Here is a 27,273-nt window from a genome sequence, read left to right on the forward strand (position 1 = left end):
TTTTCTGTGAGAGCTACAAGGTTATTACGGAAAGTAGCATATTGATTAGCTGTCGCACGAACTTTCGCCGCGCGGCAAGCATTACCGCGTCCTGTATGTAGGAGCCATTAAGCTTATGAACAAAAGTTTAACATATAAAAAAAATATATTTTTTTCCTGTGCAGAAGCCATAAGGGTGCGTTCCCACTAGCGTGTCACGCGTCGTATCGTCCTTCGCAGACCAATAAAATCGTCCCATTTTATTGCTTAACTTTACGACAATAAAATGGGACAATTTGATTGCTGAAGGGTGCGTTCCCACTTAGCGCGTCACGCGTTGCGTCTCCGAGTTAAGCCAATCAAATCGTCCCATTTTATTGCGTAACTTTACGTCGAATATAATGGGACGATTTGATTGGCTTAACTCGGACGACGCGACGCGTGACGCGCTAAGTGGAAACTCAGCCTAACTTTTAACTTAAGCCAGCGGCACACGATGCTTGTTTTCATGCTGGAATGCTTGCTGGATGGAAATACTCTGTTCTAATTGGTGCATTTCTGAAGACGGACCAATTAGAATAGAGTATTTCCATCCAACAAGCAATCCATACGAAAACAAGCATCGTGTGCCGCTGGCTTTAGATTGTATCACATTCACTCCACTCTCGACTATATTATGAATCAGACAAGGATAAGAGAGGAAACAAAGAACCTCTGTCTCCTCCCGCACGCCTCAAGAAAAAGCGCGTGTTCTAGGTAGTATATTGGTCTGTTCTTTTCAGCTGTACTGCTGAATTGGTGCAATAAGTTAGAGTGAGAAAAAATATACTTGTCTCACTTTAACTTATTGCACCAGTTCTGCAGTTAGCTGAAAAGAACAGACCATATGTTTCAGTGGATCGGGTCAAGAAGTGATGGACATATAAGATGGCCGATCTCAATAAGGAGTTGAACGAGTATCTCCTCAGTAACAAAAATGAAAAACAATATAAAATCACCATGCCCATGGTAGCGATATCGAAAGCGAACTTTGGGAAATGGTTCGGAAAGAGCGCTAATGAACCAGAAGGTGACTCAGAATGGATGAAAGGGTTACAGAATGATTATTGCCCTTCCATGGTAGTGCATTCCTTTATAACAAAGAGCCGACGAATAATTACATTAACGTAAATTGATATTAATCATGATTAAATTCGCATAAATAGTCACGCGAAGTGACTTAATTATTTTAAGATTTGTGTGCACATACAAACTACTTTGACATTCAATGTGCAATCTTTCCAAGTATGTTTCTGAAAGCAGTTTTGTGAAAGCAGTTATGTATAAATAACAACAAATGTCAAATGACTTTTGTTGACTTTAAATTGGAATATATTTTTATGTCCTGATAGACAAAGACACAGAGGATCGCAGCCTTTGCTGTATGTAGCCTCCTAGGAACATCATGCTGGGGCCTGGCAATGTTTCACATACCTGTATTGCTACTTAAAGCAAGAAAGTTTGCTTTGCTTTATTCCTTAGGTAGTCTTCTCCTTTTAATGAGGTATATACATATGTATCTTTAAAATATGACATGCATGTTTTCTACTTTATTTCTAATAACAATATTTTTCATATTACAGCTCTGGTTTTTTATGGGGACCAATGAGCTATACTAAATCATTATTCAGAGCTGACAGGAGGTGTTTTACTGTATCATATTTAACAACACTAGCTAGCACGCTTTATTGTGCTCTATATTTGCAATCATCTACTTTGGCATTTTTGTGTGCTATTTTGCATATTATAGCTATGCTGTCTTTTTTGGTGAGTAATATAGGTACAGTTAGTTTCATGTTTATTACAAGAATGTTTAAATCATCTGTAAAGTCAACTTTACCTGTATGATAACATTATCATTCCTAGGACAATATTTTATAATAAAAATAATATCCCCTAGCTATGAAGTTTCTTTTAAATATCACAGAAGATCGCATGGATACTGAATAATTTATTAAAAATACTTACATATCCAATTATTTTTAAATATTAATTACACAGAAGAGTGACTCGTCTATTTTATCAATGTAAAAATTTTATTACATTATATTAATGCAATATCATATGATGTACAAATAGTAATTCTTGTACAAGTTTTTGGCTGTTGGATATTTTAAGGTTGTTTCTATATATTTTATCCATAATGTAAAAATGGGGTCAAATTTTGTACATAATATAAAAAATACATTTTTGATGTTTCATATTTATGTATTTTTTACTTAACTGTATACATTATTTACATAACTCAATTTATTTTTCTTTCATATTATTCTAGAAGCCTACATAATATATTAAAATATTACTTCTTTCTCTTCTTAACAATTTTAGTTGCCTTTATTCTATTGCTACTTCCTTGTATACATTTTACTTTTAATGATAAATAAGTAACATTATTTTTGCGTTTTCTAGAAACGTGATCTTTTTTATGATTTGATAAATCTGTGTTATTAGTAATTAATTTAGATTCATTATGTGGCGACTTGGCTTTATCTGCTTCTGTATTTTTAGATTGACTTTCTTTTTCCTTGAAAATATTTGTATGTTTGTTATCCTCCAATATACTTATAAAATCAGTATTATTAACATAATCAAAATCATTATTATAAACTGTAAGTTCATCCGACATTGCTTGCGAGAGTTGGAAATTTTTATTTACAATTGGAGGTACAAAAGCTCTCTCCTTTCGTGAAGATCTATATCTATATATATCTTTAGATATAATAACAGACCTTTGTGATTGTGAAATATTTGAATTTGAATCACAATTCATGTTTATGGTCTTGGTCTTATGCATTGTACTTTCTTCGCATGTTTTATCAGGTTTAAAAAGTTGCAATGAACATTTTGGAGGTTTGAAATCCTTAAAAACTTCCACCACTAGTTTGTATAATGCATGAAATGCGTTGTCTGAAGATTGCATTACATCATACTGTATGTATAAGTAAAATTATATTAATGTTTTAGAAATTCATCAAAAAAAGAATAGCTCTTTATAAGAAAATGTCGATAAAATATAAATAAGAAAAAATATCGATATATTACCTTCAAAGCAAGAGCTGCTGTAGCAAATCCAATTGTTTGTAATGAGACTGTTTTCAGGACAGGTAACAAAAGAATAGGCACTTTTTTGTTCTGTGCCATAACAACAATGTGTTTTACTAAGAGAGGTGGTTCAACATTGGCATCTAATAAAATGCAACATATGTTGTTTTTCTCTAAAGCACGTGTAACTATATTGATGCCCAAAATTACAGACTTTCTAAAATTTATATATAATTAGTTCAATCTAATTAAGGTTGAAACTACAATTAGAATTGCAAATGCAATATTATCAGAGTACATTTACTTACAGTAAATTGTTATCAGGTTTGATTTCTTTCTCTAATATCTCTTTTTTAGCTAATATACGTTTTTCTTTTGAGGTATACCTTAACATTGATCCAGGAATTTTAAAATTTGGTCGTCTTATCAAGGGTAATAATCTGCAAAATATTTGAATACTTGTTACAATATTTTTCTAAATTTTTTTTTTATAACTATGTTCTAAAATATACTTACTCATTCATGAGAGTTACTAGTGCTGGGTATTGATCAATGTTTACAATAGGCCTAATAAGTAAATTATACAGTAAGTACAAAGCATAAATATAGTGCAACCTCTGTTAGTAAAATATTAATATTTAACATTATTGTCACTCAGGCTTAATGTACATTTCGTAATATTGTAATATACTACCAGTAGTTTTCACAAGGTTGTGCCAAGAGATTTCGTAAACCTTTGACAGGTCCTTTTTTGGCAGACAAACTCTGTCTTTGTTGCTTCTTTGTTAATACCGGTGTAGCCATGTAGACAAGTGTATATATTTTTTAATATCCTTCAATATGATTCAATAATAAAATAGAAGTGTATTTACACACGCGCCGGGAGATAAGATTTGTAAAAACTTTTGTAAAACTCAATCATTTGTAAGATGTAAAAAAATGAGAAATTAAATTTGAGTCATACTTCACGATAGTTTCCAACAGATTATTTTTTAAAAAAGCTTCGAAAACTTCTTTTGCAATCTTTCAAGTTTCTCTCCATTTGAAGACGTCAAAAATGCCCAATTTTTAGGTTAAGCAATTTTCACAGTTCACAAACTTTTTGCTACAAGACGCCACTGTCTTTAACATGGATTGGCGAAAAATCTATATATGTAATATTATTATGGCCGGTATTCATAGTCGAATCTTATTTCAAGATCGTCTTAAGGGACGTCTACATTGGAAGTAAATAGCAAGAATAGGAAGTAAGAGTAAGAAATTGACCAACCACAGTCGAATGTGAGAAGAATAATTAACTATGATTGGTCAATTTCTTATTCTTACTTCCTACTTCTTACTGTTTACTTCCAATGTAGACGTCCCTTTAGGGTGCTATTTCACGTATCGTACGACAAGCTTTTCGGATACGTTTATTGGTTGGCGAATAGAGTATTTCTAGGTTCTCTATTCGTCAACCAATGAACGTATCCAAAAAGTTTGTCATACGACACGTGAAATATCAGCCTTTAGCGCAACTAGGCTGCGTTCAGATTCCACACCCGGGTGTATTCTATTACTAGAAGTGCTATAGTATATAGGTTTGTTCGAGTTGCTTATACTATTCACACTTTTACACCTAATGCCCGTTACACACTAGTGCACCTCATACAATACAAATTTTCCAAAATATGTTCTGAAGACGCTTTTAGGACGGAGGGATGTCATCAAAATATTTTTAGGACGTCCTTTGAAGATATGAGCTGTCTGAAAATAGCTAATATCTAATAAGTTTATTCGCATTAATTGAACTTTTTACACTTTCACACTTAGTGCACATTAATTCTTTAAGCCCATTCTACAATTGCGTAAGCGCAGTCGTGAACGTAAGAGTCAACCAATCCGAATGTTTTATTTACTGATTGCTTTATTCTGATTGGTTGTCGTAATCACTTACAACTACTTACAACTAACCGCGTTCACGCAATTGTAGAATAGGTTTTAGAGGTTCTAAAAATGACGTCATGACTTCCGTTCGTGTTACGAGTGTAATTGCAATTTTGATACACTTTTTACACTTGATCCCAAGCAAGCAAGGTGGCCGCTCTCAAGCTTCTCTCTGGTCGGACGCAATGTGAATATCCCATTAGTCTTAAAATCTTATTTTTTTTAACATATTCATCCCAGCTGAGTTCATCTTGATTTTGAGAAATAAAACGATATTAGTCAAAGAATTTGTCACTCAATATAAAACATTTGTATAAAATCATACATCATACATAATCGGTACGTTTTTAAGAAATATTTTGTTAACATAGATATGTAAGTATATATAATAAAAGAAAACTTTATAATTTTTAATTTATTTATATAGTGATAACATTTTAAACAATTATATTTTATTCTTAAATGTTTTTACAATTCTAATATTAAAATCATGTTTCTCTTTATCATAGAAGAACTTTGAACATCTAATTTTATAAGGTTAGAAAATTTATTATTCAACTAAATAACTGTTATATATAATTACCAGAGTGCGACATATCTCCATATTCATAGAAATTGTAAGCATACATAAGTTTCTTAACATTCAATGAATATACATATATGTATTCTGGAGTATATATATAAATATATTTATCTAAATAAATATATATTCTAGAATATACAATTTTATATTATTCTTTTCAATATTCTTTTTTTACTATTTATAATACTTTACTGTTTTATTTACAGTAACAAATATAAATCTATGGAAAATCTCACAGAATATAGCATGAATAAGAGCATAGACACTTTATCAGAGGAGATCGATGAGTTACTGCTACGAAAGTTAGAGTTAATAGAAGAAAAGATTCGTGAAACTATTCAGATGGAATGGTTACTGAAGGATGGTTACATTGAGTTGGCAAAAGCAAAATATATTTGTGGAAAGGAAAATATTGGTATTCTGCAGGTACCAAGTAATACAGATACCATGATATCCTTATTTAACTTGGAAACTAAAATCATGAATGAAAATGATGATACAAGATCATGTTTTGACATTAGTTTAAAAAACTTCAATAATGAAGTGAATAAACCAGCAGATCCTATAAAATGGTTTGGTATATTAGTTCCACAAAACTTAAAGAATAGTCAACAACGTTTCCAGGAATCTGTTTATCACGCTATAAAGATAGCAAATATACAAATGCAACTTGTCTCAGTATTCTCTAAACTTCAAAAATTATATATACAAAAAAACAATTTACTTTGTCAAAATGGTCTTACATCTTAATGGTTTTTTTCTCTATTGTATGGGTTTCTACAGATTTTATTATGTTTAAAAAGACTTAGACTTATGTTATTTACTAAACTATATATAAATCTAATTATAACAGGAAAATATTATATTTTTTTGAAGATGTAAAAAAATTAAATTATTAAATAATATATGACCTATATATGTACGTCTTCTTTCACTGCTATGTAGTAAATTTTTTCCTAAAAAAAAGTTTAATATAAAACGTGATATTTATTATTATATTAATTATTTAACATAGAAAAATGAATTTTGTGAACAATCAATGATATATATAGATAACAATATATTATATATGTGTCTATTGTCCTTACTGATATACATATCAATTACATATTATTAATCGTCAATTATACAAATTAATAAATATATGGTACATATTTTTGTTATTTCTTTAAAAAGTGATATATATATGTATATGTATATACATATATATAGGGTGTCTCACACTCTCCTCCGGGCATTTTGTGGGAATGTAGAACAGATTGAGGTGAATATAAAAGTCCTATACCGTTTTGCAATATTCGTAATAATTATCGAGACATTGTAGAAAATTTGTGAATGATCATGCAGGATATGGTAAATGAGTTATAATAGCGACGACTGCCGTCGTGTACTTATATTTTAGGTCAAATTGAACAAAAGAGTTCTCTACCATTTTACAAATAATCACATAGATTTTTAATTATTAATTAAAGAAAATGAGTGCATTATCACGCAAAATCGTACAATAAACTTCTTTAATTAATAATTAAAAATTTATGTGATTATTTGGAAAATGGTAGAGGACTTTTTTGTTCAATTTGACCTAAAGTATAAGTACACGACGGGAGTCGTCGCTACTATAACTCATTTACCATATTCTGCATGATCATTCACAAATTTTCTACAATTAATATCTCGATAATTATTGCGAATATCGCAAAACGGTATAGGACTTTTATATTTACCTCAACCTGTTCTACGTTCCCACAAAATGCCCGGAGGAGAGTGTGAGACACCCTATATATATATATTTTTTTTTTTTTTAAATCAACGTTTTTAAAATGTTCAATACTGTTAAATATTTTTAATTTTGCATTGTTTTTTAACATTTTTTTCAATAATTTCTCAATGATTAAATATTTATTAACAACATTGTCGTTTAAAACATAATAATATACAAATTTTATCTTCAAGCAAAAATAAAAAATGTTTAATAGTATAAAGTGCATATTATTAATAGTATTAATTTAATAGTATAGTACACATTATTAAAATATGACCATTTTTATCGTATTATATTAATCTACTGAATATATTCGTTTAAACAAACTATAAACTTTAATTTTTTTGCATAAATGTTTCTTTTCACTTATATAGATATTAACGCTCACATTAAATTTCATATTTGTAGCATTATAGTACATGTCTCTGTTACATGAAATTTGTCAATGATAAATCATACATTGTCATTCTCGGGAGAGCTTAAATATAATTTGAGACTCGTTAAGCAACGTATTAGCAATTGTTTAATTTCCAATAACTCTTTTTCTGATAATCCAGGTTTATCTGCGCGTAAATGTTCAGTCATCATATCCACAATAGTTGTATAACTATATATTAGTTCAACAGAAAACTTTTTGTAGATTTCTGTCCCAATTGTTGGTTTTAATGTTTCTATAGCTTTCTCTATAACGTCTATTTGTCGTTTATGTAGTTTTATCTTGTTGCTCTTATCTTGCTCATAATATGCTAAATATTTATATGCCATGGAAATGTTTATTTCAACTGAATATTGGTTTTCTAATTTATTACTTATAATATCGTTTGTGGTATTGTTTGTTTTATATTCTTTTATGTCATTTAACCACTTCAAAACACTCACAAAAACTTGTTTGGCTTCTTTATAATCTAAAGGACACTTATCCGTGATTGGAACGAAATCTTCTAGATCTTTTTCTATATCGAAAAATATAAGTAAGTCGTTGGGTTGTCTCTCAGATTTCATAGGACATTCTGATTCACTTGATTGCGAAATATTCGCCTGACAAAGTTTATCTTCTGTATTTCGAATTATTGTTTTTTCTCTTGATGAATTCAAAAGAGCAAGTCCATATTTTGCCCAATAGCTAGCAATTATGAAATTTGCGAGTCTATATTTACGTTTTGATAAATTTTCTGTTATTTCCTCAATATCACTTTTCTCAACTTTATAAAACATATTTATGAAATATTGCTGCATCATAAAACTTGCAGCACTGAGATGATTTCTAGCTTCTGTAAAACGACCGTACTTTATAAAACATGTAGATAATTCAGCTGAACTTATAGCCCACATTATATAATCAATGTTACTCGCATTTAATTTTCTTTCCAATTGTTTATGCATATATATTGCAGCTTTAGGTATATCTGTACGCTCAGAATACAAAGATATTATATTATCTATTTCCAATAAGCCCTCCAAAGTTACATAATATGTACACTCTAGTAAACACTTACAATTTTCGTTCTCTTCTATATTAAGAATACTTGCAACATCAATGGGAATAGGATAATCATCCTTTTCTTTTGTGAACATGCAATATAGCTGCAATGCCTGATTTAAATATGATTCAGCTTCTATAAAATTTTCCATTATTTTTTCAATATAACTCAATTCATTGTATATCCTCATAACTATTAAAATAGCTTTGCAATCTAGTTCTTTCTCCTTTAGCAATTCTAAAGATTTCGTAAGATATTTTTTACTAATATGTATGTTATCTTTGTTGTCAATATATATATAGGACATATAAAGATAAGATAATGCGAGAGTTACACAATCGTCGAATTTTGAGTCTTTCAAATCGATTACTTCACGAAACAATCTATCCATCTTTACTTCTATAGCAATATTTTGTGTTTGCTCTTCAGTAATTTGACTCGCGTTGTTCATTACTCCAAACGACGATTTTAAAATTTTAATAAATTTCTTGGTAACGCTCATCGTACTCTTGATATTCTCTATTGTCTCGTCCTGCTGTTTTGTTACACTGCATACTAAATAGATTATTATTAAAAGATTATTCATTGGATATTAAATGATTTTTTAATATATTAAAAAATAACTGACTGAATAAAATAAATGATTTTTTAATATATTGTTAAGAATCTTATCATTACCAGTTTGTATATGAAGCCATTGCATTTTTCTTATGCCAGACATCTCTAGAATCGAGTACACTAATATAATCGATATCAATATGAAGGATTATTCCATATGAACTATTGTAAATATCTATTCTGACAAATTTATATAAACACGTGATATCACATAATATAGAGAGAAATCGACCAATTACTTTTAATATAAACGATCTTATGTTGGTATGTTCCTTGAATTAGACATTATCATTGGATAATTTTTCCGTACATGCATGAGTGTGCGGCGATATACGATATACGAGTTTGTTTGAATTGACCTTAGAGATGTAACGCACGAATTTCCATATTTGCTTGTATACACAAGATTTTGTATTTATTTATTCTTATTGAAACGTTCTTTATTTTTACCTGACTCATAAGTAAAATTGTCAACCATTTTTATTTTAGGAAAGTCTAAATTATATATTTTCAAGAATATCCCTTTCCCGTCCCTTTTTTTCGTATGGAAATTCAATTAATAACGACAACAGTTTTGACAATAATAACGAAATATTTATTATATTATTTAATTTTCAAGTAAAAATATAAAATGTTTATAAAAAATATATATCTTATTAAAACAATACGATATAATAATTAATTTATCACACTATGTTAAATCCATCAAATATTTGCAAATACGTGTAAAAATTACAATTTTTCTGTAGGAATTCTTTCTCTTAGGAATAATTTTATTATAATCATTGAAGAGGGAGATTAAGTATTTTCTGTTTTTAACATAACTAATAAATATTTTGTATACGTGTTTGCCATGTGCAGATAAAAAGAACATAATTTGTTAATCAAATCATATACACACATCCATCAGTTAATAAATAATCTACGAAAAACTATTGATATATGATTCCCAACAACACATAATATTCTTTATAAAGTTATCTGATTCACGAATTATTTCAGCATTTGATTTATTATTAAATTTATTATCACATTGATATCGGAAATTTCCAGTAATTTTATCTAATATATTAGAGTTAGTAATTGCTATTTCAATCCAAATCGGTTTGAGAATCTGTATATCATTTTCTATATCCAAATAACTTATAATATCTGTTAAAACTTTTAGTCGCCGTTTATGCAGTTTTAATTGATTATCTTCATTTTGTTCATAGCTTGCTAAATATTTATACGCGTCAGAAATGCCTTGCATAATATTTACATATTCTAGTAAATGTAGTTCAGGAGTAATATATACTAACGCTTTATTAAAATGTTGCAAAACAGTTGTAAAAACTACTTTAGCATCAATATAAGATGAAAGATACCTATCTGTGATCTTAACGACGAATACTCTTAACTTTGGTATTATATCAACAAATTCTGACTCAATAGATTGTTCAGAGTTTGCAGTTGATTGGGACTGACAATGAACCTTACAAGTCTCATTTTTTACATTTTCTTGCAATAATTTTTCTTGTGATGATTGCAAAAGTTTGAGCCCGTATTTCCCCCACTGCCGATTAATATCAAATATAATTTTTTTATACCCATAACATATACAATCCTCCTTAATCAAATGTGTTTCTTCATCCGTTTCTACAGGTTTTTCCATATCGTATTTGTGCATTATAAAGGAAGCCGCAGTAAGATGATCTTTAGCTGCGGTAAATCTTTCATATTTTACGAAAATCTCGGCTAAGAACACTGATTGTGAAGCCCAATTAATATAGTCTTCATTTCGTAATGTCTTATTTACTATCCTTTTTAATAACTTATATTTGTATATAGCTACTTTATCGACTATCATCTGCTTGGTTTTGTCTTCGTCATCTATCTTTGCTGCTAATAAATTTGCCAAAACTACTGTACATTGTTCCTCTAATAAAAATTCAGTATCTGATGATTGGTCAGATTTAAAAGATGATAATATATTAATAGGAGCTAAATACTCATCTGCATCGTTGTATGTCAAATATAGTTGTAATGCCTTTTCAAAAGCTATCAGAGATTGTTCGTGCTTATTCCACTTACAATACAGAGAACCTAAAAAGTGATGCGTTTCTACAGCTATCAAAATGACTTTGCGTTCTTTTTCCTTATTTTTTAAAAGGTTCAAACATCTATTAATGTAGAAATCGACAATCTCTAATTGTGAATAATCTCCGCTATCGGCATATGTACGAGCCAGATATAAATAAGCTTGTGCAAGAAATACTGAATTTTTGGTATGTGCCTGGTTTCCTGGTTTGATTATATCACGGTATAATTTGTCCATCTTCGATTTTATCACTTTAATTATTTTATTCTGTTTTTTAGAAAGGTGTCCTTCTTGTGAAAAACCCGTCTTCATAATACTGCGCGATGATTCTAAAATTTGAATAAGTTCTGCACTGACGTTTGTTAGGTCCTCGCTATTTGCACTACTCTCGATATTCTCTTCAACTTGATCCTCTATCGTAACGGATTCTATAAACGAGTTAACATCAAAGTATTATTTTCTATAATATGCAAAACTCGTTTCGGATATATTACTCTTTTTACCATTACCAGATTCCTTTATCCCAGTTTTATCTTTATCGAGTTGGCTCTCTGGCTCGCTTATGTTTTCGATAGCAGACATTTTTAAAAAGAAACGCGTTGATTATCGATGATACTGAGGATTTCTCATATGAATACAAAATCTTATTGACTGTGTTCAACGGTTAACACTTAATAAGTAAGTGGTAATGGATCCGATTTGTGTATACTTTCAAATCTTGCTTGCTTCTAAAGCAAACAATATAAGCAGTCAAACATACAAACATACAAATATGTATACAAAATATTTTGATTATTTATCTTGAGCAGGACATTCCTTATCTTCAACAAGGCTATCTTATGAATAAAATTATTAATTAATTAATTTGCCCTTGTCAAAGTAAAATCAGATATTTTTAATGTATGAGAAATCTCGTGGGAAAAAATTCGCATCAAATCTGACTGCTGGATATTGGGCAAAATATGCAATAAAACTTTTGTGTTCATCGGAAAAAAGAATTTTGCATGGTACAGCAGATAAACTTTGTACGTTGTGTAATTTGAAAACAGACATGTTTAAAAAGACAAATATGTTATCGATGGCAATAAGGAGGATTCGTAATAAGTACAATATATTGATGATTGCATTAAGTAAATCTAATATCTTAATAAATATTTACCGGTTAGTGGATCTGATTCGTATATATTTCTAAATCTTATGTAGATATAAATGTAAGTAACATAGATAAATATTTAGCTATATAGATTATATAGCTATACAGATTAAATGTAAGTAACATAGATAAATATTTAGCTATATAGACAGGATATTTTAATTACTTATTCTGACTGAAATGTTTCTTGCTTTCGGGAGATCAACCATGGATGAAATTATGAACAATTTTCCTCAAAGTAAATCAGATATTTGTCGAGAACAGAGTAGAAATTGAAACAAGATCAACGATAATTGGAGATAATAATATTTTTATTCTTGTTTAAATTTTTTTAAAAACGGAACAATGAAATCTTTACAAAGAATTTTACGTATATCTTATAAAAACAACAGTATATAATAACTAATTTATTGCTTATTCATCCTTATATTATAATTTATCAAATATTTAGGGAAAAATAAGCGTAGAGTACATTCTTTAACTTTTCTAGCAATATATTTTATTTTATTAACATAATAGCGATATAGATTGTTAACTAAAACGTTCATCTATCAATAATAAATTTATCAGTTTACTTTTACAGTTTATTACTTATACATATATGAAATGAACATTCTCCGGTATTTCTTTAATATTTTATTTATTTCAATTTCAAAAATTTCTTTAATGCATTTTTGGGAAAACTCCTTTTGATTACTTTGTATCTCAAAGTTTTTGCACATCTCATCTAATATATCATTGACGGCAATTATTGTTTCACAGAAAATCGACCAAGATGGAACATTAGATTCGTGAAGCATTGTCTCGAAAGTAGTTACTAAAGTCGTTAGACGCTGTTCATATAGCATCAATTTATTAGCTGTATTTACATAAAATGCAAAATGTTTGTATATCTGCGAAATGTCTAATATAATCTTCACAGACATTACATCTGAGTCACCAAGAACAGCAGAATACGTTTTTGCTTCATTAAGGAACTTCATAATAGTCTCAAAAATTGTATTAGCACCAGTATAACTTGATACATACGTATCTGTGATCATATCAGTGAATTCTCTTAGATTTTCTCTCATGTTAGCGGATATTAATAATTTATTGGATTCCTCCTCAGAACTTGCTAGAGATAATGAGTTTAAAATACATACCGCACATTTTTGTATATTATCAGACAAAATTTTTCCTTTCGATAAATGCAAAAGTTGGATTCCATATTTTGCCCAATATTTAGTGACATGAACTGACGCAAGTTGATGTCCCTCATATGGACTTTTACATTTCTCATAAACATTAAAAAAACTCTTCGATTTCTTCTTACATATATACTCATAAAATTTCTTTAACATGAATGAAGCAACAGCAAGATGATCTCTAGCCTCAGTAAAACGATGATGTTTTACGAAGTATTCACTTAAAGACCCTGCTACTATAGACCATATAAAATAATTTGTACTTGATGTTAGATTATTTAACTTTCTCTTCAATATTTTATGCACACACGATGTAATTTTATCAAGATGTTCTTTCTCCGTTGCTGTATATGTATCTGAATTTGCATACAACAATAATATGGCTTTTATATTTGTTCCAGTTTTTTCCTCTAGTATATCTCTCGAATCTAAACGTGTTTTCTTAAAATATGATGCAACATTATAAGGATCTGAATATATTTCTTCTTCCTTTGTGTAAGTCAAATATAGTTGTACCGCTGTATTATAGGCAATCAAAGATAATTGCTTGTTAAATTTTGTACTGTGAAAAATGCCTAAATGTTGATACGCATCTACAGCTGTTAGGATACATTTGCAATCAAGCTCTTTCCCTTTTAATAATTTTATACATTTCATAATATTAACTTCAGCCATTTCAAGTATTTCTTGATCATTTCCATAAAGAAATTTATAAGACAAAAATAAGTAAGAATCTGCAAGTGTTACAATATCATCTATTTTTGTATTTTTCCCGTTGATTATAGTATCATACAACACGTTCATCCTTAATGAAAGATCTTTATTAAGCTCTTCATTGGGCTCATTTTCTGTCATAAAGGAACAACATAATTTATATATTTCAACAAACTCTTTACTAATTTTGAATACGGAGTCCTTCCTCTTATCGACGACCGCGACTGGTTTCGTTGTCGTAACGGACGCTAAACAAGTCAACATTAAAATATCATTTTATAGATACTATACAACTCTCGTATGTACATATATATAAATATTATTCTTTTCCGTTACCAGATTCGATGAATTTACACTCCTCCTTGCTCGTACTTTCGTTAGTGGACATTTTTAAAAAGAAACGTGTTGATTGTCGTTGACGGTAATGAGAATACACCACATAAACACATTAACAATTGCGTTTAGCAATTCTAACGTTTAGTAAGTGATTACCGATTAGTGGATCTGATTCGTGTTTACTTTCAAATTTCGGCTAGATCTAAATGTAAATAACATAGTCATAGTTTTATATAAACAAGACACTTTGATTACTTATCCTAACTGAAATATTCCTTGTTTTCATGTGACTACTTATAAGTAAAATTCTGAATTCTCCTTGCAAATGTAAATAAAATATTTTTCAAGGACGATATAGAAATTTTACTAACAGTAATAATATTAATGATAATAATAAAATATTTATTCATTTTATATTTTTACACACAAAAACGACATTTGACATTATAAAAATTTTATTTTAGCATATATATTACAATCTATCTATCAAATATAAGTAAGCATAATATAAAATTTCTAATGTTTCTATATAAATATTTATTTTCTTTATGAAATGTTACGAGTGTTAAAAATTTCTTATTTTCTCTTAATAGTCTTCTTTTCTCTTAATAGTTTGATTGCAGAGTTTTCTGAAACATCTCTGTCATGCATAAATAATATAACACATGGATTGTAATCCAAGTCATCTATCCATCCATCCATTAATAATACACGTACTAATTTAAATATAATTGGAAATTAAACATGCTAAGTGTTGCGAATAGCTCTATACGTGTTTTTAATTTTCCTGTATCATACATGTGGCCAGTTGAAGTCGATATATTCAATAAAGTGGAATAAGTAACTGCTAGTTCAATCCAGATCTGTTTGAGAATGTTATAATGACGATGTTTGTTTAAAATCTTTAAAACACTATCTAAAATATTTATTCTCATTAAATGTAGATTTATCTGTTTTTCTAAGTCTTTTTCATAGTATGCAAAATATTTGTATGCTTTAGAAACATCTTGGACAATCGTTACATATTCTATTTTATATTTATCTGGAGTATAATATGTTTTTGCTTTTTCAAACCAATATGTAAGAAGCGTAAAAACTTCCTTAGCATCAGCATAATGTATAAGATATTTATCTGTGATCAAGTTAGTGTATTCTTTTAGATCTTCTATGTCAGCAAATATTGTTAATTCATTGAATTGCTCATTGAACTTTGTTGATGGTTCTAGATTTAAGTTACTCGCTTCAACAAATTCGTTTTCTTCTTTACTCCACAGTAATCGTTCTACAGATAAACGCAGAAGAGCAAGTCCATATCTTCCCCAATATCTGGCCAGTTTTTTATCCATGTTTTTATGCATAATATTCATCAAAGTTTTTTCACCTATAAATCTTTCCACATCTTTTTTACATCCTTTAAGGTAAAATCTCCTTAACATCCAGTATGCAGCAGCAAGGCAATTTCTGGATTTAGTAAAATGATCATGTAATAAAAAATATTCTGATATTGATAGTAATTCTATAATAAATGACATATATCCTTTAGATACTGGTATATACGGTAAATGCTCATTAAAGTATTTAAGTTTGTATAGTACAAGTATACATTCATCTGCCTGAAAAGTTCTTTCACTTGCTCTCATTAATCTGTTTAAAATCAAGACGTATAATTCTTCCAATAACATTTTTGTTTCTTTGTTTTTCTCAATGCCAAAAATATTTAAAACATTAACAGGAATTGGATATACATCTTGTCCCTCTGTATATTTCAAATATAGCTGTATTGCTTTTTCAAAAATTGGCATAGAATCTTCTGGTTTGTCAAAATTAAGATAAGTGTTGCCTAAATTGCTAAGAACTCTAATAGCTAATAAAATAACAGTATAATCTAATTCTTTTTCTTTTAATAATTCTAAACATCTTAAAAGATAAGTTCTTTTGTTATATATTGTCATCTCTTCGTCTTCTAATATTTTGTTATATATCCAAAATATCAATAAGTAAGCTAGTCCAAGAATTACATTATCATCACATTTTGTATTCTTGTATTTGATTGTATCATGAAATAATCTGTTCACTTTTCTTTCTACCATCCTGAACATTTTAAATTTCCTTTCAGAAGGAAACTTCTTTTGTATAGAAATTAGGATATTAACTAATAATTTTGAAACTTTAAAAACTTTCGGACTAATTTCCATCGTTGCACTCTCCATCATTTTTGCGCTTTCCACCAATTTCACTGCTTTAACGGACGCTAAAAAGATCAATATCAAATGATTATTCAGTTGACTTTGTACATAACTCATTTTAATTTATTAATTTTCTTTAAATATATTATTTTGCGCTTCATTACCCGACTCGTCGGATTTGCATTCCCGTTTGCCCATACTTTTGATAAATATATTCAAAAATTAATATATTAGTAGATTAATATATATTCAAAGAAACTTTCGTTTATGACTTCGTCTATACTATGCAAAACCAACCTTAGGTGTAGGTCCAATCGGTCCAATGGTTCGTAGACATATCCGTATCAGTAATCATAAACAAAATCGAGTCATGATTGGTCGTGATATATATCACTCGTGATCACATAACTCGGCGAAACGTGGAAACGTGAAACTTTTCACGTGAACTTTTTCGTCATCAAAGGGTGCGTTCAGATTCTTCATCCGGGTGCACTCTATTACTAGAAACACTATAGTATACGTTACATATATTATAGCACTTCTAGTAATAGAATACACCCGGGTATGGAATCTGAACAGGGAGCGCCCCGATTGACCACGGTACAATTGGACACAATCAACCGATGAAAAGAATTATCTAGTGAATTACTAGGTCGAACCAATCATTATAATCTGTGTCCAATCGTATCATGGTCAATCGGGTCCCACCCATCTGAACGCAGCCAAACTTGATGGCGAAAAAGTGAAAATCTAGTGATATGATGAATACGGAATATATTATGCTACTGATGAGATACAGGGGATCGATTGTGTATTGGCTCCTGCACACAGGACGCGGTAATGCTTGCCGCGCGGCGGAAGTTCGCCCGACAGCCAATCAATATGCTGCTTTCCGTAATAACCTTCTAGCTCTTACGGAAAAACAACATATTGATTGGCTGTCTTCCGCCGCGCGTCAAGCATTACCGCGTCCTATGTGCAGGAGTCATGATACATGTGTCGACTTGTACCTCTTGTTGGAAAGCAATCCATATACATAACATGAACTATATAGCATGTTCGATTGGGTTATTCAGTCTACGTTTATTGGTCAAACAAGTACTTATAAGCTTTATGATTGGCTAGTAGAGACTTATGACGTCATTAATCGCTCTCGGAGCGATTAATCCAGGGCCAGTCGAACACGCTAATAGATTTTCAAGGGTGGGACCCGATTGACCACGATACGATTGGACACAGATTGTAATGATTGGTTCAACCTAGTAATTCACTAGATAATTCTTTTCATCGGTTGGTTGTGTCCAATCTACCGTGGTCAATCGAGACGCTCTCGATTTTCAGTACTGGCAATATTTCGGACGCAGCTTTAATGCCACGGTTGCGTTCCAAAATTCACTGCCAGTACTGAAAATCTATAGTTTATGTCACGTATACTATAGAATTTCAGCACTGGCAGTGAATTTCGGAACGCAGCCACAATGCGCAGCTAGTTCCTAATTTTCTCGATGCTGATTGGCCTAGATAAGTTAAATAAGCTTGACCGTCGCGTGGCGCTTTCTACTTCCGGTAGATACGCTATTATTGATACTTAACGGTCGTGGAAAAGATGCGATTTTCAAATTCCGACCTCCGACAGTTTCGATATGATGGCGTGAAGTAATGTCGATGTAAGATCACAATTTTGACAATTTTTTACGAAGCTTTTGTAGGAGAAAAGAGAAAGAGGTGTTATATCGTGTCTTAAAAGTAATAGATCTATATTCCTAAAAGGAAACGAAAGAAAAAACTTTATGTATATGTTTTTTTTATATAGGTAATTTCATCAAGTTGTTGATACGTGTGGCGTAAAAGTTTACAAGAGAAACTATAATGAACGTCAGAATGAATTCATCATCACTTCTACCTGATTATGATGATATGGTGAGATGTACGAATGTTCTAATAAATGGATCTCCTGAAGAAGGTTTGTATTTTAGTAGTCTCAATTAATTTTGTTACATTTGTTATATTCCTATTATACTCAGATAAATATTGTATGGCAGAATATATATGTACAGAATTTTTTTATATTTATGAATATTAACATTTACGTGATATTGCTTTATTTATAGAATGCATAAAATTAGCTCTTTCCCTAGAGGAAATGAGACAAGAATTGTTAAAGTCAGTACTTGAATGCCAACGTTTTAATTCAGCTTTGAATAAAGCTCAACATGATAATATCATTCTTGAAAAAAAATTGTCTCATGCCAGAAAAAACTTGGAAGAAGAAAAATGTAGACGTCGTGCTGCCGAAGCTGAGAGAGATTCATTGGTAACTGAAATGTTTTACAACAATCTTTATATTTTTAAAAACATTATGTGCTCAATAATATATTTATCCTTTAGGAGAGACAAATTGCTACGATCAGCAAAGTCTTGTTTAATGATGGTGGTAGAAATCTAAATAATGAGACTAGAGAGAAATTACAGTTTCTTAATAGTACTACTTTGAATCGTCAAAGTAACATACATATGCAAGATATGCACATTGATAAGTGAGTATTGGTAAAAACTATTAACAACCCAATTTATATATCAGATTATCAAATAATATTGTGTTATTATAATTTTAGACTTAACACAATAGAAGAACTGGATTCTACTGGTTCAATACTGAGTGATCTCAACTGCTTGTCAAAAACAGAAGATGACTTAGACATCAGTACTGTTTTACAAAATCAGAAAAAGCAAGAATTGAAAGAGCGACGATCTAGTGGTGAATATCCCACAAAGAAACGTCGCAGTACAATACATAAAGTCACAGAATTAAATTCATCTGATAAGATAGTAGCAACTACTACTGTAGTTATGCCAAAAGATGGTGCAATTACTGCATCATCTACAATTGAAGCTATACCAGGTGATGAAAATGTAGATCCCCAGACTCCTTTGCGTAACTCGCGTAAACGACGTAAGAGTAATACTGAACGTGACAAATCCAAATTATCACACATAGATACAAACGAAATACCGATGGATACAGCGGTATGTTATTAAATATGTAACTTATTTTTATATAACATTTATGATGTGTATAAAGAATGCATATAATTAAAAATTATTCTTCATTAGCCATCAGCACCAAAAGCTGATATTCTGACAACCAGTTCAGACACAGAAGATGTTTTTAAGCCAAGCCCACATATTGGTGGATATACTTTAAACACAAAAATGCCTAAAACTCATAGTTTTGAAGCCAAAACTGTTAAGAAAACTGTTAAGAAAGGAACTTGTACACCATGTGGCAAAAGGTAAATTTATATTTATAAATTTTGGACTGTGAAGTGTTGATATCTCATATACATTGATACATCCAAAAGATTTTTACATCATATAGATAAGAATAGTAGGATTTATTTATAGAGTAAAAGAAAAAAGTATTCTAATGTTCTTTATTAATTTATGACAGTATCTGGTTTGGGAAAATTGTACAGAAATGCAAAGATTGCGGAATTATTGCTCACACTGAGTGTAAGAGTTTCGCATCACTGCCGTGTGTCCCAACGGGAAATACACCTACATTGCGCGGTACATCTGTAAGTACTCTATTATAGTAATTAGTAAAGCACATTCAAGTCAATATATTTTTACATGTCATTCACAGGTTACTATAGCTGATTATACACCTATGACACCACCAATGGTGCCTTCTATAGTAGTTCACTGTGTTAATGAGATTGAATTACGTGGAATGACGGAACAAGGTTTATACAGAGTAAGTGGCGCAGCTGCTGATGTTAAATGTTTAAAGGAAAAATTCCTGAAAGGGAAAGGTGCTCCGAATCTTTCCAACGTTGATATTCCGACTATATGTTCTACTTTAAAAAATTTTCTCAGGTATACCATTCTGAATTATTAAAAATTTATATAATACAAGCACTGCATATGTATTTACATTAAATTTAATGTTCTATAGATCATTACATGAACCACTGATTACTGTCAGTTTGAGGAAAGATTTTGAGCGTGCAACGACGAAAAAGGATAAACAAGATATTGATGCTGCGCTTTATCAAGCAATTTCAGAACTACCGCAACCGAATCGAGATACCTTGGCCTTCTTGATGTTACATCTACAAAGAGTATCAAGTAGTCCTGAATGTGAGATGCCCATCAGTAGTCTCGCTAAAATCTTTGGACCGACTTTAATCGGTTACAAATCCCAAAAACCAACTGATATGTTCAGTGAGACCAAGGAACAAGTTGCAGTAAGTGATATTTTTAATAACGTAAGAAAACGAATTCAGGAACACATCATATTGACAGCAAAGACTATCATTAAAAGAAAGATAAAGATATATTGGGGCAAGAGTCCAGGTATATCTTATTTGATAAAACAGTCGCCCGGCAAATTTTAAATTTGATTCCCGAGCAAACTCACGTCCCTGATATATTTTCACTTCTTTTCTCTATCTTTCTCCCACACAAGAGTTATATATTAATATAAGTGACAAGAAATTTATAACATTCTGAATATATATTCCAGATAGTAGAAAGTTTACTTCAAATCCCATCTGATTACTGGGATAATTATGTGAATCCTGCAAACATAAATGATATATGCACTCCTAAGACAGGAGAATTAAGGCATACGCCGTCCACGGAATCGCTTCTTAAGCGTACTACCTCCCGTGGTTTCTTTACTCCACTTACTGCAAGGTAAGTAACAATACAAATTATAACTTATCTATACTTACACATATTTGTTATTTCATCTTTTATTTGTAGCCGTACTTTTGCGAGAATAAACAAGAAGAAGTACTTTGCTACGCCACCTAGAGCAGGATTTTAATGAATAAACGTATGCTTGTTATATTAATCAAACAGAAAAATATCTGATCTAATGTTTAACATGTTTGTGTGTACCATCTTCTTTTTCTATTTTTTTTTTGTAAATATATTTCTACAAAATAATTCAATACCTTAATTTATATTTTATTTCATGTATAAGTTTTGTATATTAAAAATTTAATGTTTGAAACAATTATATCTTAATTATTGATGGTTAAGTATAATGTATTTTTTAAATACAAAGTCTAACACATTTTATTCTTGTTAATTTGTGCCTTCCACTGGTGTAATTTAAGTTAAAGGCATTCGTTCGAAAGTTGTTTGCTATGCTTTATAGTTCGTTTTGTACGCTATCTTCCCTTCTTGATAATAATGATTTTTATAGACTTGTCCTTATAACGAGAAACATGTTAATTGTATTTAAGGCTCCTTGGTATTCGCATCTCTTTTTAATATCAGAAGTGAGAAAACTTATGTTAAAAATTCTTGTGAAATACGTCAACATAAAGATATATCCACAAAATGACACTTGCAATCGGTTAAACACACCTCTAATGGACCTTCTATAATAAGCCATTAATCATAAGTCATAGGCAAGTTAATCAACACAGTCGATTATTTTTGAAAATAATCGATCAATTCACTTGCGGCTTATGACTAATAGTTTATTGTAGAAGGTTTATATAAAATATTTCAAACATTCTCTCCTCCTTAAAAAAAACTCCTTTTATTCTAACAATCAATAATCCTAAAACGTCATGACATGTAACTGTTTCTTAACCGTCTTTTACCTAATTTTCTCATTATTCTTTCATATTAATTTTATTTATTGACTGTTAGAACATTTATTAATTTTTGATTGAACATTATTTATTAATTATTTATTGATTGTTAGAACAAAAGGGAAGTGTACGGAATATTTTAGAGGTATGCTTAATTGACCTCAAGTGTCATTTTGTGGATATATTTTTTTATCTGGATGAATTTCGCAAGAATTTTTAACATACATTTTTTCGCTCCTGACATTAAAGAGAGATTAACGACACGAGTACTTAGAAGTCTTAAATTCAAACTCCGAAATCTATATATGTAAATACACGTGCGTATAAGACAGGGGGATGCCATACACCGCAAGTTATTTAAGGTTAGGTTCACCAACAGTAACGGTCGGTAAATTTTACTTGAAAAAGTCAACGATTACAAAAGCTTGCACACACACGAATTTCCATACAAGGAATACAGTACAAAGTTAGATTTCTTGATTTTGAAAAAAATTAATGATATTCGCTCTAAGGTCATTAATATATAACAAGATGAATGTACGTTGTTTACTACGATTGTGTTCCACTGTTACACGTGTTAATTTTAACAAACATAGATTTTATTGTAGCAGAAACGTATTAAAACTTCACGAAAGAGGCATGTACGAGGATATATTTCCCAATATTAGTGCGTAAGTGTACTAAGTTATAGAAATATATATTACTTTATGTGTGATACAACATTCCTATAATTTAATTTTTACTTTCTTGGTAATATTTATGAATATCACATATCTTTTCAGAAACGAAATAATAGAATTATTGAACAAATCACCACAGTGTGTCTATGCTGGATTTGATCCAACAGCAGATAGTTTACACATTGGTAACTTACTTATCTTGATGAATCTGTTACACTGGCAGAGAGCAGGACATCAAGTTATAGTCTTAGTAGGAGGAGCTACAGGTTTAATAGGTGATCCTAGTCATAGAAAATCTGAACGTGTTGAAATAGAAAAATGTGTAATTGAGGAAAATGTCAAATCTATTATGAAGAATATAAAGACTGTGTTTAATAATCATGAGAATTATTTCTGGAAATATAAACAAGAGAATCTGAAGCCCCCAATTATGGTAAACAATATAGATTGGTATACAGATGTAAATATCATTGGATTCATAAGAGATATTGGAAAATATCTTAGGATGGGTACAATGCTGGGCAGAACTTCTGTTCAGGCACGATTGAACTCTGACACAGGAATGAGTTTTGCTGAATTTACCTATCAAGTATTCCAAGCATACGATTGGTTGCAATTGATGAAAAAATACAACTGCTGCTTCCAAATTGGTGGAAGTGATCAAATGGGTAATATTATGTCTGGATATGATCTTATTACAAAGAGTACAAGAAAACAAGTTTATGGCATTACGTTACCGCTCGTAACGGCCGAAGGCGGAAAGAAGTTTGGCAAATCTCTTATGAACGCAATATGGTTGTCTCCAATGAGATCTTCAAGCTTCCAATTATACCAGTATTTTATTAGGACTAAAGATTCTGATGTTAAAAAATTTTTGAAACTGTTTACGTTTCTGACGCTGGATAAAATTGACGAAATTGTGAATGAACATATGAATAATCCAGAACAGAGAGTAGCACAAAAATTACTAGCGCAACAAGTTACACTTCTAGTGCATGGAGGTAATTTTTATGTGAAATTATTACCATTATCTGCTTGTTATTTATTGTGATTTTTTTTACAGAGGAAGGATTGCTCGCGGCAAAACGTGCCTCTGCAGCATTGTATGATAAATCAATTGAATTCCTTGCAAGAATGAATGCAGCAGAACTGACGGACTTATTTGAAGGTGCGACTATAGTGGATGTTTTGTCTGAGCCAGGACTTACTGTGTATGATCTAGCAAGAAAAGCAAAGTGCTTTAAAAGCGACAATGATGCAGAACGAATCATAGCAGCGGGTGGATTTCATATAAACCATCAAAAAGTTACTAATTTGGACGAAGTACTTGTACCTGGCATACATATATTAAGTAATAATATATCATTACTCAGAGTCGGTAAGAAAACTTATCACATAGTAAGATGGCAGTGAAGTTGTAGGAAATGTACAATATAAAAGTATATAATAAACAGAATTCTTTGATATATTCAAAAAATTGATAATCGTTTAATGTAAAATCAATAATTTTCCTCCCTCTTTTTGATAAGTGGGAAGATTATCACGGAAGATATTTGTTATAAACTATTTAAAATTGTATACAGTATAACAATTTTTATATTTTATGCTTTTTGTACAAATGTATTTACATTTATATTCTATATTTACAAAATCCTTAATTATATATATCCCATAGTGATATATAACCATCCTTGCCTGTTGCTGCCATTAAACATTTAGTATCATAAGCCTCAACTTTACAATGCGAATAAATAATATCATATATGCTTTCTGTATGCTCTTTTAATATTGCAAGTGGCTGTAATTTTTTCCAAGAAAATAACATCATGCGACCATCCCAACAACCAGCTGTAACTATTTTTTTATCTGGTCTTATAGAAAGCATAGATATACCAGAAACATGACTCAAAGACCTGATACATTTGTGGGATAAAGTATGATTTGGTGACATTTTGAAAATCTGAAAAGATTATAAACATAATATTTATCTACATTTAGAATATTAATTATTTTGAATATTTGAAAAAATCTTAGAACTATTAAACCAATTTTTAAAATACCTCCAATACAGCTGACGCACTACCAACAATTCCTTGCATCAAAGAAGCATCAAAATCAAAAGTCATTGGATAGGATTGTATGTTGAGAGAACTAAGAACATCATTCTTTTTCATATCCCATAATAATAACTGTCCACCCTCATAAGCTACTAGAATCAACCCACTTATCAATGGTTTTATTGCCATCACTGTACCCAACTTATCATAGCAAGATAGTTTGGAAGGATCTAATGTTGATTCTATGTTAAAAGTTTTCAATGATAATATCCCTACTCCTGAGGAATCAAGTGGGACTAATATTGCATCTTTCTCAGGCAATAATTGAGACCTATAATGTCAAATCTTAGTATTATCTTCAAAAAGAGTTATGACATTTCTATTAATGTACCTGCAAAAACTGCGATGTTTATAGTCAATACTCTTATTTAGTACCCAATTTGATTCATTTGTGTTATATATATCAATTATACCATGATTTCGTTGTACTATTAAATCAGTTTCATTAGTTGTATGCAAGTTAAAACATGGACCATCTCTATCTGATAGTCGATTTTTTATTCTATTTGTCTGCAACATAATAAAGAAATAAGACTTCTAACTTTATATATATATATATATATATATATATATATATATATTATATTTATAACATATAACATTTTAACAATTTTCACTCAATTTTTAACTGTCAAATATTTTTTCTAGCTCTTTTATTGATTATATAAATTTATAAACCAAGAATACTGTCTTCATATAAAAGAGAATTTAAATCTATTTATTAAAGTTTTATAACTTATTAAAAGGAAGGAATATTTACCTTTAGATCCCAAATATAAACTATACCTTTCATATCGCCAGCATAAAGATGTTCCACATTAGAATTAATTGAGAATAACAAACTGTATACATTTTCATTCATATCACCACGCAACAAAAATTTAGGGTTTGGTGGTAAAGGCATCGTTGCAACTTTATTTTTTGCAATTTAATGCGAAATAAGCAATTGTCAAAGAGACGAGCTTCTTCACCGATTTATCTGAAACTTCGGAATATTGTGTATTTGTCTCTCTCTCTCCGAATTGGTATACAGGCCTTTGAAAGTAACCCTTTCACCATTAACAAAGATAAGTATGAATGAGTAAGGCCTTGGTACGTTCCAAGACAACTTCCAAAAATCACCGGTCTGAACTCGTTCAGACACGTCTTACCATGCCGGCGGTTAAACCGAAACTCCATTATACTGGATCTGTTTTATGTTGCTGCACTACTGAACTGGTGAAATAAGTTAAAGTGAGACAACCATATATTTTCTCACTCTAACTTATTGCACTAGTTCAGCAGTGCAGCAATAGAAAACAGACCCACTAGGTTTGTTCTTTCGACCTGACCTAGGGCTGCACTGGAACTGTACTAGTTGAAGAAAGTTCAAGATAGTGCAGACCAGTGCAAAGATACATATGGGTCTGAAAAGAACGGGTAAGGGCTATCGCACACAAATTGACATAACTGCATATGCATAGCATAAGATCATATGGACCAATGAGCATCGAATATTAAGCATCGAACATCAATATGGCGACTTAATTCTCGATGCTCATTGGTACATACGGTCTTATGCTATGCATATGCAGTTATGTCAATTTGTGTGCGATAGCCCTAAGAACAAGTTAAAGCAGTGTAAGATGGCGGACAACATGGCTGGATTAAATAACATAGATCAATTTATGGTCATGTTTTCGCACTTATAGCATTTTATGTTTTGTTGAACATTCCTATTTCTTTTAAAAACTGTTTTGTGTTGGATACCCATACAACAAATCCCTCCGAAAAAA

The 27,273-nt window shown here is 30.4% G+C and overlaps 8 protein-coding genes across 21 annotated transcripts; 4 read left to right on the forward strand and 4 right to left on the reverse strand.

Moving 5' to 3' along the window:
• The first annotated feature begins 588 nt into the window (after positions 1 to 588).
• On the forward strand, positions 589 to 4,028 carry LOC116845978 (vesicle transport protein SFT2C). 7 transcript variants are annotated; one of them, XM_032819262.1, is made up of 4 exons: positions 589 to 735; positions 892 to 1,098; positions 1,371 to 1,522; positions 1,602 to 2,221. In XM_032819262.1, exons 2-4 carry the CDS (start codon positions 907 to 909, stop codon positions 1,864 to 1,866), a joined length of 609 nt encoding a protein of 202 aa, XP_032675153.1. In that variant the 5' UTR covers positions 589 to 735; positions 892 to 906; the 3' UTR covers positions 1,867 to 2,221. The 7 variants fall into 7 exon arrangements, with proteins under 7 accessions (XP_032675153.1, XP_032675152.1, XP_032675157.1 ...); XM_032819261.1 differs by having other exon boundaries at positions 607 to 735; positions 875 to 1,098; positions 1,602 to 1,917; XM_032819263.1 differs by lacking the exon at positions 589 to 735 and adding an exon at positions 2,983 to 4,028 and having other exon boundaries at positions 750 to 1,098; positions 1,602 to 1,785.
• On the reverse strand, positions 2,213 to 4,202 carry LOC116845977. The gene is made up of 6 exons (XM_032819259.1): positions 4,025 to 4,202; positions 3,755 to 3,893; positions 3,577 to 3,627; positions 3,369 to 3,500; positions 3,061 to 3,277; positions 2,213 to 2,947 (listed from the first exon to the last, which is right to left on the reverse strand). Exons 2-6 carry the CDS (start codon positions 3,862 to 3,864, stop codon positions 2,318 to 2,320), a joined length of 1,140 nt encoding a protein of 379 aa, XP_032675150.1. The 5' UTR covers positions 3,865 to 3,893; positions 4,025 to 4,202; the 3' UTR covers positions 2,213 to 2,317.
• Positions 4,203 to 5,105: 903 nt separating this feature from the next.
• Positions 5,106 to 6,485, forward strand: LOC116845980 (coiled-coil domain-containing protein 115-like). Of its 2 annotated transcripts, XM_032819270.1 has the most exons (3): positions 5,106 to 5,325; positions 5,496 to 5,603; positions 5,776 to 6,485. In XM_032819270.1, exon 3 carries the CDS (start codon positions 5,792 to 5,794, stop codon positions 6,317 to 6,319), a length of 528 nt encoding a protein of 175 aa, XP_032675161.1. In that variant the 5' UTR covers positions 5,106 to 5,325; positions 5,496 to 5,603; positions 5,776 to 5,791; the 3' UTR covers positions 6,320 to 6,485. The 2 variants fall into 2 exon arrangements, with proteins under 2 accessions (XP_032675161.1, XP_032675162.1); XM_032819271.1 differs by lacking the exon at positions 5,496 to 5,603.
• A 1,020-nt stretch (positions 6,486 to 7,505) lies between these two features.
• Positions 7,506 to 12,804, reverse strand: LOC116845960. 2 transcript variants are annotated; one of them, XR_004378374.1, is made up of 3 exons: positions 12,014 to 12,804; positions 9,491 to 11,938; positions 7,506 to 9,367 (listed from the first exon to the last, which is right to left on the reverse strand). XR_004378374.1 is itself a non-coding variant. In XM_032819223.1 (2 exons), the coding sequence occupies exons 1-2, from the start codon at positions 12,090 to 12,092 to the stop codon at positions 10,353 to 10,355; spliced, it is 1,659 nt and encodes a 552-aa protein (XP_032675114.1). In that variant the 5' UTR covers positions 12,093 to 12,804; the 3' UTR covers positions 10,081 to 10,352. The 2 variants fall into 2 exon arrangements, 1 of the variants encoding a protein (XP_032675114.1); XM_032819223.1 differs by lacking the exon at positions 7,506 to 9,367 and having other exon boundaries at positions 10,081 to 11,938; positions 12,020 to 12,804.
• Positions 12,805 to 12,955: 151 nt separating this feature from the next.
• LOC116845961 lies at positions 12,956 to 17,543 on the reverse strand. 2 transcript variants are annotated; one of them, XM_032819226.1, is made up of 3 exons: positions 17,384 to 17,543; positions 14,901 to 17,151; positions 12,956 to 14,812 (listed from the first exon to the last, which is right to left on the reverse strand). In XM_032819226.1, the coding sequence occupies exons 2-3, from the start codon at positions 14,950 to 14,952 to the stop codon at positions 13,251 to 13,253; spliced, it is 1,614 nt and encodes a 537-aa protein (XP_032675117.1). In that variant the 5' UTR covers positions 14,953 to 17,151; positions 17,384 to 17,543; the 3' UTR covers positions 12,956 to 13,250. The 2 variants fall into 2 exon arrangements, with proteins under 2 accessions (XP_032675117.1, XP_032675115.1); XM_032819224.1 differs by having other exon boundaries at positions 17,251 to 17,486.
• A 1,116-nt stretch (positions 17,544 to 18,659) lies between these two features.
• On the forward strand, positions 18,660 to 22,042 carry LOC116845968 (rac GTPase-activating protein 1-like). Of its 3 annotated transcripts, none has more exons than XM_032819242.1 (11): positions 18,660 to 18,753; positions 18,900 to 19,049; positions 19,198 to 19,400; positions 19,475 to 19,623; positions 19,702 to 20,113; positions 20,201 to 20,379; positions 20,538 to 20,664; positions 20,733 to 20,965; positions 21,045 to 21,336; positions 21,615 to 21,787; positions 21,857 to 21,920. In XM_032819242.1, exons 2-11 carry the CDS (start codon positions 18,956 to 18,958, stop codon positions 21,918 to 21,920), a joined length of 1,926 nt encoding a protein of 641 aa, XP_032675133.1. In that variant the 5' UTR covers positions 18,660 to 18,753; positions 18,900 to 18,955. The 3 variants fall into 3 exon arrangements, with proteins under 3 accessions (XP_032675133.1, XP_032675132.1, XP_032675131.1); XM_032819241.1 differs by having other exon boundaries at positions 18,666 to 18,811; positions 21,857 to 22,042; XM_032819240.1 differs by having other exon boundaries at positions 18,671 to 18,832.
• A 132-nt stretch (positions 22,043 to 22,174) lies between these two features.
• On the forward strand, positions 22,175 to 24,945 carry LOC116845969 (tyrosine--tRNA ligase, mitochondrial). The gene is made up of 3 exons (XM_032819243.1): positions 22,175 to 23,372; positions 23,484 to 24,382; positions 24,445 to 24,945. The coding sequence occupies exons 1-3, from the start codon at positions 23,197 to 23,199 to the stop codon at positions 24,792 to 24,794; spliced, it is 1,425 nt and encodes a 474-aa protein (XP_032675134.1). The 5' UTR covers positions 22,175 to 23,196; the 3' UTR covers positions 24,795 to 24,945.
• On the reverse strand, positions 24,846 to 26,835 carry LOC116845970 (guanine nucleotide-binding protein subunit beta-like protein 1). 3 transcript variants are annotated; one of them, XM_032819244.1, is made up of 5 exons: positions 26,650 to 26,835; positions 26,259 to 26,477; positions 25,830 to 26,008; positions 25,442 to 25,769; positions 25,036 to 25,341 (listed from the first exon to the last, which is right to left on the reverse strand). In XM_032819244.1, the coding sequence occupies exons 2-5, from the start codon at positions 26,400 to 26,402 to the stop codon at positions 25,036 to 25,038; spliced, it is 957 nt and encodes a 318-aa protein (XP_032675135.1). In that variant the 5' UTR covers positions 26,403 to 26,477; positions 26,650 to 26,835. The 3 variants fall into 3 exon arrangements, with proteins under 3 accessions (XP_032675137.1, XP_032675135.1, XP_032675136.1); XM_032819245.1 differs by having other exon boundaries at positions 26,259 to 26,483; XM_032819246.1 differs by having other exon boundaries at positions 24,846 to 25,341; positions 26,259 to 26,835.
• Between the last annotated feature and the right edge of the window lie 438 nt (positions 26,836 to 27,273).

Source organism: Odontomachus brunneus, unplaced genomic scaffold (assembly GCF_010583005.1).
Source record: "Odontomachus brunneus isolate Ranch 3 - 2012 unplaced genomic scaffold, Obru_v1 Obru_scaffold_059, whole genome shotgun sequence".
Taxonomy (NCBI): domain Eukaryota; kingdom Metazoa; phylum Arthropoda; class Insecta; order Hymenoptera; family Formicidae; genus Odontomachus; species Odontomachus brunneus.